Source organism: Erpetoichthys calabaricus, chromosome 1 (genome assembly GCF_900747795.2).
Source record: "Erpetoichthys calabaricus chromosome 1, fErpCal1.3, whole genome shotgun sequence".
Classification (NCBI taxonomy): Eukaryota; Metazoa; Chordata; class Cladistia; order Polypteriformes; family Polypteridae; genus Erpetoichthys; species Erpetoichthys calabaricus.
The window spans coordinates 157154644-157168328 of record NC_041394.2 but is presented as its reverse complement, the minus strand read 5'-3'; the positions used below and the strand labels follow the sequence as shown (position 1 = coordinate 157168328).

Here is a 13685-nt window from a genome sequence, read left to right as displayed (position 1 = left end):
GAAAAAGAAACAATTGAGGGGTTAGAGTCTTCAAGAACAAGTCAATTAAAATTATTTCAAATGAAGTCATTAAGAAAAGGGTTAGAATTAAAACCTGCAGCCACTGCAGCCCTCCAGGACCGGAGTTTGAGACCACTGTCTTAAAAGATATAACAAATTTTTTTTTTGCTTGTTAGTAAAAAATCTGTGGAGAGATTATTAAGTGAGTTTTAAAGAATTCACCCTAACTGTAATAATAATAATAATAATTCATTACATTTATATAGTATGTAAACTTCTGACTTCAACTGCACATTTAGAAATAATATTTAAACATATAAAACAAAATCATTGCCAGTTTACAGAAATGCTGATTAGAATTATTGTATAATACCAAAAATATTTTCCAAATGAGTTTGTATTACTAGATATATATTTTTTTTGCTCAGATATGTGGTTGCTCAGTTGTTGGTACATCTTTTGGAATTAATCAGACAGGACTATTTTGCAATGATTATCAGAACATTTTACTGTTTATGTAGTAAAACAGAACCGTACCATCTTGGGCAGATTTCCATTTAATTTCCAAGACAGGAACTTGACTACCATTTTCATCTTCAATCAGATTAATTCCTATCTCATCAGAATTCCACACTGGTGCAGATGGCGTCCATTCAGCTGAATGAAGTAGGTTTTCATAGCAGTTATCTATTAAACAAATGTAAAAGGAAAAACAATTATAAAGTTCATTTAAAATTATCTTTTATAGTAATATTTATTTCTTCTCAAGTCACAATAAAATGATTTACAGAGTCACCAGCTGAATTAATAAAAGTTTTCAATAAAGGCAACTTGCACGATCTCTAGGAAAAATTGCTGCTTAGTCCTTTCAATCTACCCTTGACTGCTGTTTTATTCATAAATCCCATGCACAATTTACATTTGAACAGCAGTACCTTTAATATAAACTTCACAGAAATTCTACAGATTACAACTAAGAGACTGCATTAATGAAGAAGTGCAGTTATTATGCTTGTTCTGTCACCAAAGAAGGTGAAGGATGGTTCCAAAATGGCACATTGAAAAGACGAGTCTCCGGAATCACTGTGTTTGCTCATTATTAAGCATTCTTCTGCTTTAAAATCATCTTTTAAAGAATTTACCACGGAGATATGAGAGGAGCACAACACAGTTAAATTTGAGAAAAAAAAAAAAATTGTCTCAATGTTACTGCTTTCCAAGAGGGGCAACAGCAGCAAACCAAGGAAATCATTTCTATGAAAAAATAGCAAGACATGCTGGCTAATCTAGGGGTCCACAACTGAAGATGCAAAATACGTCTTACTGGTTTACCTAAGGAGTAGAAGGTTCTGGCCTGTTGGCTCCATAACCTCTAAGTTACTAGTTTGGTTCCTCTCTCTCCAAGAAAGAGGGACAGAAGTTATGCAGGTTCACCACATGTTCTCAGACCCCCAATCATCATCAACATCACACCCTCATACTTTCGGCCTTCTGTGGTTTATTGATAGCCAAGAAATTCTTAGGGCTTTCATGAGATTTCAGCCTTTGAAGTATAATGGATCAACACTTCACTTCTTCCCTGAGTTCAGCCGGAATACAGCGGATAAGTGAAAAGTATTAAATCTTGCCATGTTGAAGGCCAAAGAATCTGGTCTCTAATATTTCATTCTGTACCCAGTTACTCTAAAGTTGAGCTCCCAATCTTCCTTCTGAGTCTATGAAGGTGTGAACGAGGCTCTCTGTGTGACTAACCTTTTTGTTTCATTGAGCAAGCTCTATGCTCCATGCTGCGTTTCCAGGTAATCAGCTAGGATTCCGGATGTGTTACTGTTTGTAGTCTATATTTTTTTTTAAGATGACTGTACATTAAATTATTACTTTTACTATGATTATTGGTACTTTACATAACTTGGTGTGTTTGTTATTTTTGACTGTATACTCATATTAAGGCTGGTTAACTCATGATATTTGTATCTCACTCTGTCTAGTGGTTTGGGGTTGATTCTTGACAGACTGTGGCTCCCTGGCTTGCAAATGATCAGAAGTTGGAAAATAAGATTGAAACTGTTTGCCACTGGTTTGTGCAGCCATTGCAGACTGGCATTCCTCTACCTTAACTGCCGTTTACTTCATTGGTGACTGGGAATGTGGGAAAGTGACAGGATGGGAAAGGGAGGTTTGTTGAGTTGGGAGCACAATTGGATCTTATTTTGGGGCCAGGTGGGTTGCTCTTGGAGTTTCATTATATATCAGGTTCTTAGTCCATTGCTGTTTAGCATTATATTTCATCTATACTTTATGCTCTCTCTCAAAAACTGCTAATTTCACTTTCACATCGAGGAACATGCACTGTTTAAACTCTCTGAGTTGTCAGTAATGTAACATTGATGTGCTACATCGTTTGAATATGGATATCACTCTTTTATAGGCGACTCATTTTAAAGAGCTAGATTTTAGGAGGCTTTCTAATTGACAGCTTTATGATGCAGCAAGTTCTTGTGCTGCATCTAAAAATTGTGGTGTGGCAATTTTGCTATGCCATAACTTACCAGTTGATGATATTGCTTGGGGTAGGGTTTGGACAGATATTATAAAGGCCACATCACATTGCAGGTATTCTCACTGAACTTTGTGGAAGGAAAATTGCTTTTATTACATGTTATGTTTCTACCCCATTTGACACTGACTTTTGCAAAACTTACTGTATAGATTTGCTACAATTCTCAGATTACCCTTTGTGCCTGGGCATGGACGCTAACAATGTTAGAAATCCTACCACTCACCCACCCAGAATTTAACACATATCCCTTCATCCACTGAAGTGTTTGGACAGTTTCTTGGTGACTTGAACCTAAGCGGAGGATGCCATCATCTATATGCTACATCGATCCCTCTCTCACTTGGACAGAGGCAGTGGTGCTGTAAGAATTATGTTTCTAGACTTCTCTAGCGCCTTCAACACAATCCAACCTCTGCTCCTTAGGGACAAGCTGACAGAGATGGGAGTAGATTCATACCTGGTGGCATGGATCGTGGACTATCTTAAAGACAGACCTCAGTATGTGCGTCTTGGGAACTGCACGTCTGACATTGTGGTCAGCAACACAGGAGCGCCACAAGGGACTGTACTTTCTCCGATCCTGTTCAGCCTATATACATCGGACTTCCAACACAACTCGGAGTCCTGCCACATGCAAAAGTTCGCTGATGACACTGTTATCGTGGGCTGCATCAGGAGTGGGCAGGAGGAGGAGTATAGGGACCTAATCAATGGCTTTGTTAAATGGTGCGAATCAAACCACCTACACCTGAACACCAGCAAAACTAAGGAGCTGGTGGTGGATTTTAGGAGGCCCAGACCCCTCATGGACCCCGTGATCATCAGAGGTGACTGTGTGCAGATGGTGCAGACCTAAAAATACCTGGGAGTGCAGCTGGATGATAAATTAGACTGGACTGCCAATACTGATGCTCTGTGTAAGAAAGGACAGAGCCGGTTATACTTCCTTAGAAGGCTGGCGTCCTTCAACATCTGCAATAAGATGCTGCAGATGTTCTATCAGACGGTTGTGGCGAGCGCCCTCTTCAACGCGGTGGTGTGCTGGGGAGGCAGCATTAAGAAGAAAGACGCCTCACGCCTGGACGAACTGGTGAGGAAGGCAGGCTCTATTGTTGGCATGGAGCTAGACAGTTTGACATCTGTGGCAGGGCGACGGGCACTAAGCAAGCTCCTATCAATTAGGGAAACTCCACTGCATCCACTAAACAGTGTCATCTCTAGACAGAGGAGCAGCTTCAGCGACAGACTGCTGTCACTGTCCTGCTCCACTTACAGACTGAGGAGATCGTTCCTCCCCCAAACTTTGCGACTCTTTAATTCCACCCGGGGGGGTAAATGTTAACATTATATAAAGTTATTGTCTGTTTTTACCTGCATTATTATCAATCTTTAATTTAATATTGTTTTTTGTATCAGTAAGGTGCTGCTGGAGTATGTGAATTTCCCCTTGGGATTAATAAAGTATCTATCTATCTATCTATTTATTTATCTAATCAACTGCTATCATGCCATTAATCCCTCCCCAAAAGAATTATCTTTCTTCTTATAACAACATAAATCAAAATTTAGAATAGACTATCTTTGTATTTCTCAATCCCTTTTTCCCATTGTCCATAACTCTATACTAGTTCCAATGTCACTGTCAGATCACAAGAGTGACTAATTTACATCTTTCACAGATTCAGTGTTCTTGAAAAACTACCATTATTTTCCCCAGTTAAAAACAAATCCAAACAAATCAATTAATTGTTATTACAGGAAATATTACACAATGTCCTAAATAAATAAATTATGAATTTTGGTCTTATTACTCTAAATTATTTTCCTCAGATAATAGTAATTTCTTTATGGGTTGAAATATATATATATATTTTTTTTCTAACCTTGATATCCCTAACATCTCAGAGTAAGAGGCTTCTTTACTGGATGCCCCAATTTCAGTTAAGGAGTTACAACTACCACTCACTGCCATGAATAATAGCAAAGCTCCTGGCATTGATGGGATGCCACCAGAACTAATATTCACATTTTTGAATCAGTTATCATGATTACTTTACGGCACAAGCAGAATAAAGGCCATATATTACGTCAGAATTAAAGACCCCTCTCCCTTATAAATACAAACAGTAAATTATTAGCTAAACTTTTAGCTACTCATCTTGAAAAGGTTATTCATAAATTAGTTCACACAGACAAACCTGGCCTTTGTCTGGGTGAACTAATTCTCATATGTCTTCAGATAACTTACACTGATTACTCCATGCCATTGAATCTGCTCTTAATTTAGAGTCTCCTGTTGCTTGTTTGTCTTTAGATGGCAAAAAAGCCTTTGATCTGCTAAACTGGGATTATCTATAGTTAGTTCTGCATCACATGGATTTTGGTGATTGATTTATTAATTTGATTAAAACATTATCCTCTTTTTCAGCTTTTGTATTTATAAATTCTTTAATGTCAAATCCTTTCCTATATTGAGGGGGATCTGTCCAGGGTTGTCCACTTTCTCGTCTTGTTTGCATTATATCTTTTGGCAACAGTTGTCTGTAGTTGTGTTGAGATCTCTCCTATTTGCATCTCAAGCATCTCACATGCCATCCCTTTATACACCGATCTCTTTTTTTCCTGAATGACACTTCAGCTGATATTACTAATGTCTTAAATTTGTTCAATAATTATGGGAAAACTGCTGGATTTAAGATCATTTGGAATAAATTTGCACTGTTTCCACGTAATTCTAAGTGCCCCATTTATAGTATTTCTGCCAACATTCCTCTGTCCAATCAGTTTAGATATTTTGTGAGATTTCATATATATACTGTATATATATATATATATATATATATATATATATATATATATATCACTGACTAAAATCTCTATTATATATGGTCTCCATATTTCTAATACAATCTAAAAACATCTCTCCCCATGTCCTCACTTTTTCTGTCCCTTCCTGCAATCAAAATGAATATTGCTCCCTGCATGAATTTTGCCAGTGCGGTTATTCCACTCTCATACCCCTTACATCATTGGCACTATAATAAGTCACTTCTCTCTGGATTCATTTTGAATGGTGGGAAACCACAGCTGAAGTATGCAACTGTAACTTGTGTTAAAGACGCTGATGACCTTTCTTTGCCAGACTTCAAATAATATGATTGGACTTTTAAGGTGCATCCCTTGTTAGTATGGTTACATTTTCTTAATTTTTCTCCTTCTTAATTAACCCCTACACCCCAGACCTTTATAGCTAGTCCTTACAAACCAATATTCTATTCTGTAAATTTCTTCCCTTGAGGTCTTGTCGACTTCATCTTGGCCTGGTTATGACTTTTGCATTAAAGTGCTGGTGCTCAGTTGAAAAAAGACTTGCTTTTTTACCAAGATGAAACAAACAAACACCTATAGTTAATAATTAATTTATACTAATTTTTGGACACCCATGTGCATACCCTCCTTGCTCTCTTCAGTGCATTATGACATTGGACTGTGCTTGTTTTGGGAACTGACTTCAATCTGCCTGACAATGTGTCTGCCTTGTGGTCTGGTCTACAGTTGTGCATTTGTTTTACTGTATACTAAACTGTACAATTCTCTTTTTTAATTCAGTCTTTCTTCTTGCTGATGATTCCTATTTCTTTTATGTATACTAAACTGTACAATTCTCTTTTTTCCTTCAATCTTTCTTCTTGCTGATGAGTCTTCTTATTAGGTACTGCAGCTGATAAAATCATTGTTGCATCTAGTTGGAAATCCCCAGAATTGATGACTGCTCAACACTGGCATATTCATTTAATTTAATCTGTTTAGAAGTGTCCACTGCTAGAACAATGTTTCTTGTAAATATATTAATCTGTGTGTGGCTGTGATAAGTGGTCTGTGGCATTAGGCAGTTTTTAAGTAAATAATCATGCCTGAGAGCAGGAAGGCTCGGAAGGCAGGAAGGCTTGTGTGCTGATGACGTTACCACTCAGGGGTTAATTGTGGTGCCCAGCTGATTGCATACTCATGTGTAATTTACGAGGGGATCAGCTGGGTGCCTAATTCATACCTCAGAGTGGGAGGAGGTCATACCTGCTGGGTGGCAAGAGTAGAAAAGAGAACAGATGGCGAGAAAAGACAGAAAGGGAAAGAAAGAAAAAAATGGAGCTGAAGAGGTAGAAAGAGGTAGAAAAGAAAACCCAACAGCAAGAGTAAATATTTAAAAACAACAAAGAAAAGAGAATATCTTTTCCCCCAATATAATAGCTCATTTTAAAATTATATTAATTAGGAACAGATCCTCTAAGTGACAATTTAATTTTTTCATTTTCAAATAGTATAGAATATCAATTACCTACTGATTTATATTTAACAGGTGGGCCAGGATTCTTCCAGGTAAGCAAAATAAATCTGTGTGTTAGTAGTGTGGTATAGGCAATTACAATCAATTTCTCCTTCTCCATTTTAAGCCTATCCAGGAGTACACCAAACACAACTGTTAATGGATTAGCAGTGATTGTGACACCAAGGCTGTCTAATAGGCAATCAAAGATTTTTCCCCCCAACATTTGCAGTGTTCACAGGTTGAATCTTGGCCTGGATGCATTTTGGACAATTGTAACTGAGATAAATGTGATTGATAAAAGATTTAAAGTTGAATAACGGAATGCTTTGTGCATATGGAGCTACAGTGTATTCTATGCATGGCTGCCACTGCTTTTATGAGATGTTATTTGAAAGATCCTTTCCCCACTGTACCCTCCGATCTTTGAAAGGAAGAGACTTTAAAATATTTTTATATATTGTTGTCTGAGTCTTCAAGACTGAACAATATTTCTTGTGGAATGAAATTGGATGGGAGGTGAGGAAAATTGAGCAAGTTCCTTTTATCAAAGTTTCTAAGTTGAAAATAGTAATAAAAAAAAAAAAACTTGTACAACCTAATTTTCACAATAGGTGAAGCAAAGCTGGAGGTATATATGGGCTTAATGCCTTAAGACTCTCCTCACAAATCCAGACTTCTGGACCTAGTACATCAAAAGGACGGTGATTAGGCCTCACAGGAGTGGGTCTGCATGTCTTGGCCAGGAGGTTTTAGACTAACAGTCCACCCTGTCAACCTGAATATCTGAGACCAGAAAATGGCAGAAATCTAGCCAAGATAAATGGTAAAAAGAATTACCATTGACAGTGGCTTAAAGGGAAGACTAGTCTAACCTGTATTCACAGGGAGTCACGATGGTATCGTTCAACCACCTGTGTCATCAGTTTTGACAACTCCATAAGGGCTTTACAGGTGGCGTTGATTCGAAATCCACCCTTTCCCATGATCCTGGGTAGAGACTGGTCAGAGAGTAAAAGCGGTATCACAACAACCACTCCCATCAAACCATTGGGCCTGGCAATGGACGGAGATAATCTGCCCCAAACTGTCCTCATGGCACGTACACCGCTGGCAACAAAGAGACATGTGGCTACCCACTGTGATGCTGCGGAAGTTGCGGCAACGACCCCAGACCCTCAAACACCCGGGTCATCAACGTCATGAATGGACACTCTGCCCACTGAGGTCAGTCCTGATCCTCTTACTACACTACAGTATCAATTTAGGAAAACACCGGCCTCCTTTAAATGAGAGCAGTGGAATTGTAATTCTCTTAAGTTTGCCAAAAATGCAGTAGTAAACAGTCAACGCACCTTACATCCCATGTCATCCGGGCCCCACTTTGTTATAGAAATGACTTATTATATCAGGTAGCTGAGCATGAGGGGGAGGTTAGGTCATGGTTAGTAGTACCACGGACCTTTCAGTATCAAGTCTGTGAACTTGCGCATATCGACCTCCTAGGTGTCCATCTGGGAGCCGACAAAGCACTGGAGAGAATCAAACTCCGATTTTTTTTGTTTCCCCTTCCCCTGATTGACATCCCATTTGAACGCATAGGAGTCGACATCGTAGGACCCCTTGATCCCTCTGCTAGAGGACATAAATATATTCTAGTCCTCATTGACTATGCTAGTCATTATCCTGAGGCTATCCAATTAAAAGTAGCCAATTCCAAAAATATTACACAGGAACTGTTAGGGGTCTCTGCGAGAATTGCATCCCTAAAGAAGTCAAGACGGACCAAGGGACACCTTTCACCTTGGAGATGTTCATGGAAGTTGCCAAGTTGCTCATAATCAAACACTTAAAGACTGCAGTATACCATAATCAACCTGATGGTCTTGTAGAGAAGTTTAATCAAACTTTCAAATAAATGTTACGCAAGGTGGTCAGCAAAGATAGAAGGAACTGGGACCAACTCCTCCACCTTGCACTTTTTGCCTTTTGGGAAGTGCATCAAGCCTCCTCTGGCTTCTCCCCTTTTGAGTTACTATATGGGCGACAATCCCATGGAATACTGGGCATTCTAAAAGAAGGATGGAAGGAAGAGCCCCCCACCCACCTTCCACTAACAATCTGGGGCATATCGCACAATTACACACCAGATTCGCAAAAATTAGACCAACATTAAAAGAGAATATGGAAAAGGCTCAAGCAGTACAAGCCTGAAGTTATGATTGTTGGACAGTACTTCAAGAGTTCCACCCCGGAGACTGTGTCATGATCCTCATGACCACCTTGCACTCTAAATTAATGGCCCATTGGCAGGGCCCTTACGAATTTAAGGAGCGTAAAGGGTTCGTTGACTACCTGGTGAAACAACCAAATCATCAACCAAGCAAACGGATTTACACCGTCGACCTACTGAAGCCGTGGACGGACAGGGAATCCAACCTTTACTCCGGCCAGCCCTGTTCTCTTTTCGCCTATAAAAAGGATTCATTCAGCTATTTGTATATATAGGAGTGACAGGCATATTTAAAAAGTCATTTACATATAACCTCTATTATCATATATTTCCTTGTTTTAATATCACTACCTCGGTTACCTAGGAGGGATATATTGGTTCTAATATGTGGGAGTTAGTTTACTTGTCATCCTACAAATCATTCAGCTAGCCTTCCATCGGTTAGAATCAGAATTAGTACACCATTTAGTACAAGGATTTGGGACCATCTGAGGTACACAACATATTTTTCTGCTGAGCTTCCCTGGCTGTGGTCTTCCAGGATGAATCTCATAATCATTATATCCCCCTAGCCTTACCAAGCCAGCACGTGCTGTTCTTCACCATAAGGGGTGCATGCTATGCATCGCTAAGATCAACTCAAGGGGCATGGTTGACAAGCAACATAAAAACTCAGAATAGGCCTGGTAATGGGCTCCAGTCAGGTATCTTGCAATTTAATAAATTCACTTTGTGAAATGGAGCATTGGTTGTAATTTAACAGCTCACTGGTTATAATTTAATTCTTCCATAAAGCTTAAACAGATCTGTCATACTTGAGCATGCAGAAAAATCAACACACAAGAACAAAAAAATGTCAGAAGAAACACTGAGTCATCATGGATGTAACCATCTTCCTGACATCTTTTCCCTGGCTTTTGACAAAAGTAAAAATGGAATCTCAAGCAGAATATCTCTCCCTGAAAGTACTGTAGGTCTGTTGCACTAAATTTAAAATAACAGTTAACATACAAATAAAATCTATTTGCAAAATTCACTATGGAACAAGCCTTATTTGCATACCTGATGTTAATACAGGCGCAGTATAGTCTTATACTACCAGAGGCTTCAGCCTCTGAAATGGGCATGCAATATGATGCCTTTCTGTCAACAGGTTATGAGGAGCAGAAGGGACACCAAATTGGCACAGAATTAGGAAGGCCCAGAGAATATGCATTTGATGAGCATGTACACAGGACCACAATTAGTGGAATCCCCTGTTAATAAAAAGGATGTTTTGGAAGCAGGCACTCCAAGGGTCCTAGAATGGCAGGTGAAGCCAATTCAATTCATTTAATGTAACAGATGGCACACTGCCACCTACACAAATAGGCAAACAGACTGAAAACTGCTTTGTGTGTATTTCCCTTCCAATGAAAGCTCAGGCCCAGCTTTTAAAGGGCACCACTGAGCAGTCTGACCTGGATGAAATTAGATTTTTGTTAGTGTGTCCCAAAGTCAGAGAGATGGGCCAATCTAACACCAAATTACCCCAATTAGACTGGGTCATTTCCTACCAGAGCCCAGATAAGTCTATGTATGGTTTTACCAAGGAACCTCTTAAGGTATTGTAAATAGGTAAAACCCTAAATAACAAGAAACAAGAAATAATGTTAATTTATAACCAATAATTTCAACAGACTGATCATTAATAAATAACAAACTATACCTTAAAATGCCAGTAAATGTTAAAATATTACAAAAAGGAAAGGAAATATAAAGAAACAACTAACCCCAGAATTCTAAAGAGAAATATTGTTTAATTACAAATGGAATCCAAACAGAATTACTTTTAAAAAACTTAACACATGAAACAAGCACCAGGCAAATGTATCTACACATCTACTAAGAAGTCAGGCTACCTCTTTTGCGGCATAGGGGCCGCATAACACCTTACCTAAATTCCATACTAAAATTTTGTTTACGATAGAAAAAAAAAAAATCCATAAAATCAGGTCCCAAGCCAAGTTACTTTATAAATACCAAATCAGTTTAAATGTAGGCCTTGTGCATGTGCTTTTGGTCACTCCCCATGACCTCCCACCAGTAACCATGTATGGCTTAGACAAATGCCCTTTTTAAATATTGATGACCTAATCACAATATCAATTTTGCTATATTCCTGAGCGATTCCTTTGCTAGAAACCACAAGAGGACACAGAAAACAAAAACTTCAAGAAATGGAAGCTTGAGGTATTGCTGACATTTGGCAGAGTTTAAGGATGGCCAGAGGGGCCTGCCACATGACCCAAAATGGATACAATATGTTACAGCTGGATGATAAATTACACTGGACTGCCAATACTGATGCGCTGTGCAAGAAAGGACAGAGCTGGCTATACTTCCTTAGAAGGCTGGCGTCCTTCAACATCTGCAATAAGATGCTGCAGATGTTCTATCAGACAGTTGTGGCGAGCACCCTCTTCTACGCGGTGGTGTGCTGGGGAGGCAGCATTAAGAGGAAAGATGCCTCACGCCTGGACAAACTGGTGAGGAAGGCAGGCTCTATTGTTGGCATGGAGCTGGACAGTTTAACATCTGTGGCAGAGCGAAGGGTGCTCAGCAGGCTCCTATCAATTATGGAGAATCCACTGCATCCACTAAATAGTATCATCTCCAGACAGAAGAGCAGCTTCAGCGACACACTGCTGTCACTGTCCTGCTCTACTGACAGATTGAGGAGATCGTTCCTCCCCCAAACTATGCGACTCTTCAATTCCACCCGGGGGGGTAAACGTTAACATTTAACATTATACAAAGTTATTGTCTGTTTTTCACCTGCATTATTATCATTCTTTAATTTAATATTATTTATTGTATCAGTATGCTGCTGCTGGAGAATGTGAATTTCCCATTGGGATTAATAAAGTATCTATCTATCTATCTATCTTAAATAAGTAACAAACAAAGTTTCCTCCCATAGTCAAAAGACATGCAGGTTAGGAGGCAATACTAAAGCACCCCGTGATGTATTTGTATGTGAGTGTGTGTTCACCCTGCGATGTGCAGACACTCTGAACAGGGGTTGTTCCCGACTGCACCCATTGCTTTCCAAGACTGTGTCCAGCTCACCCCTGCCCTGGATAAGTGGGTTTAGATGATAGATGGATCAACGAATATTATGATCTGTCCTGCCCAATGTAACTCTCACTTGCATTTCATTAATCCTTAACAGACAGAGAAATAGTCTGTACAATTTCAATTACAGATTACTTTACTGTTCAGATTTAGCTTGATAGATGCTATTTCAACTTGAATATGCTGTCTACAATATTTTCCTCCTTTACACTTTCAAAAGATGCCCCTTTAGGCAAAAAGATCCTCTGCAGTCAGCATGAGCAATTAAACAGAAGTACACGTGGCTGTGGCTTATGCCTTCCTGTACAAACAATGGTGTGGTGGTGTAAGCAAACCTAAACCACATGTTACACTGTGACAAAAAATTTAAAAAACAAAAATGTGACATCTGTCTCTTTGATGAAGCAAATTTGTAACAGAGAATGCTCCAACTTTGAAATCACTTAATAAGGCACACCAGAATGTTACACTATGCATACACTTAAAAACTTCTTAAAATAAGAAGGCCCCTTTTTTGCCACAATTAAAATACGTAGACAAACATTACAGACATTACAAACATTATCATGCAGAAATCATACAATCACTGTTCCATTACAGGTTTAGAAAACAGATAGATAGATGTACTTTAAAATGTGACTAACACGTTATTGAAACACACAATGAAATTAGATTTTCTGTTCAGTTTATTGTGCCGCTGCCTGGAGTCACTAAAATGCTAAAACCAGAAAATCGGTGTAGGACTTACAGATGGTCAAAACTTTCAGCCAATTTTCATGGTAAGCTTGTGTTTTATAAATCTCGATTTTGTGTAAGGAATTGCTTACACACATTTCTGAGCATATGCAACTTTCATACATGATGCCCCAGATGACCACACTGGAACAAGCAGCATAATCTGAGCCATTAGCAGCAATTGAATACCCTGGCCCTTTTAGCTCAAATTAGCTGACAAAACAATGGACACATCCATCTATCCATCCATTCTCCAACCCGCTGAATCCGAACACAGGGTCACGGGGGTCTGCTGGAGCCAATCCCAGCCAACACAGGGCACAAGGCAGGAACCAATCCCGGGCTGGGTGCCAACCCACCGCAGGACACACACAAACACACCCACACACCAAGCTCACACTAGGGCCAATTAAGAATCGCCAATCCACCTAACCTGCATGTCTTTGGACTGTGGGAGGAAACCAGAGCACCCGGAGGAAACCCACGCAGACACGGGGAGAACATGCAAACTCCACGCAGGGAGGACCCGGGAAGTGAACCCGGGTCCCCAGGTCACCCAACTGCGAGGCAGCAGCGCTACCCACTGCGCCTCCGTGCCGCCCACAATGGACACATTAGGGGGAAAAACTAACTAGGAAAAAAACAAGGCAACGTAAAAATAAATCCAGAGGGTAGGAACTAGGCCAAAAATAATGTACAGTTGAGAAGAAAGTAAA

The 13685-nt window shown here is 39.4% G+C and overlaps 1 protein-coding gene across 1 annotated transcript in view; it reads right to left on the bottom strand.

The window, feature by feature from the left end:
• il17ra1a (interleukin 17 receptor A1a) overlaps positions 1 to 13685 on the bottom strand; it is an 81231-nt gene that overhangs the window by 44627 nt on the left and 22919 nt on the right. Inside the window, exon 3 of the mRNA XM_028807924.2 lies at positions 538 to 687. Coding sequence (XP_028663757.1) covers positions 538 to 687 — 150 coding nt within the window. The remainder of the gene's footprint in view (positions 1 to 537; positions 688 to 13685) is intronic.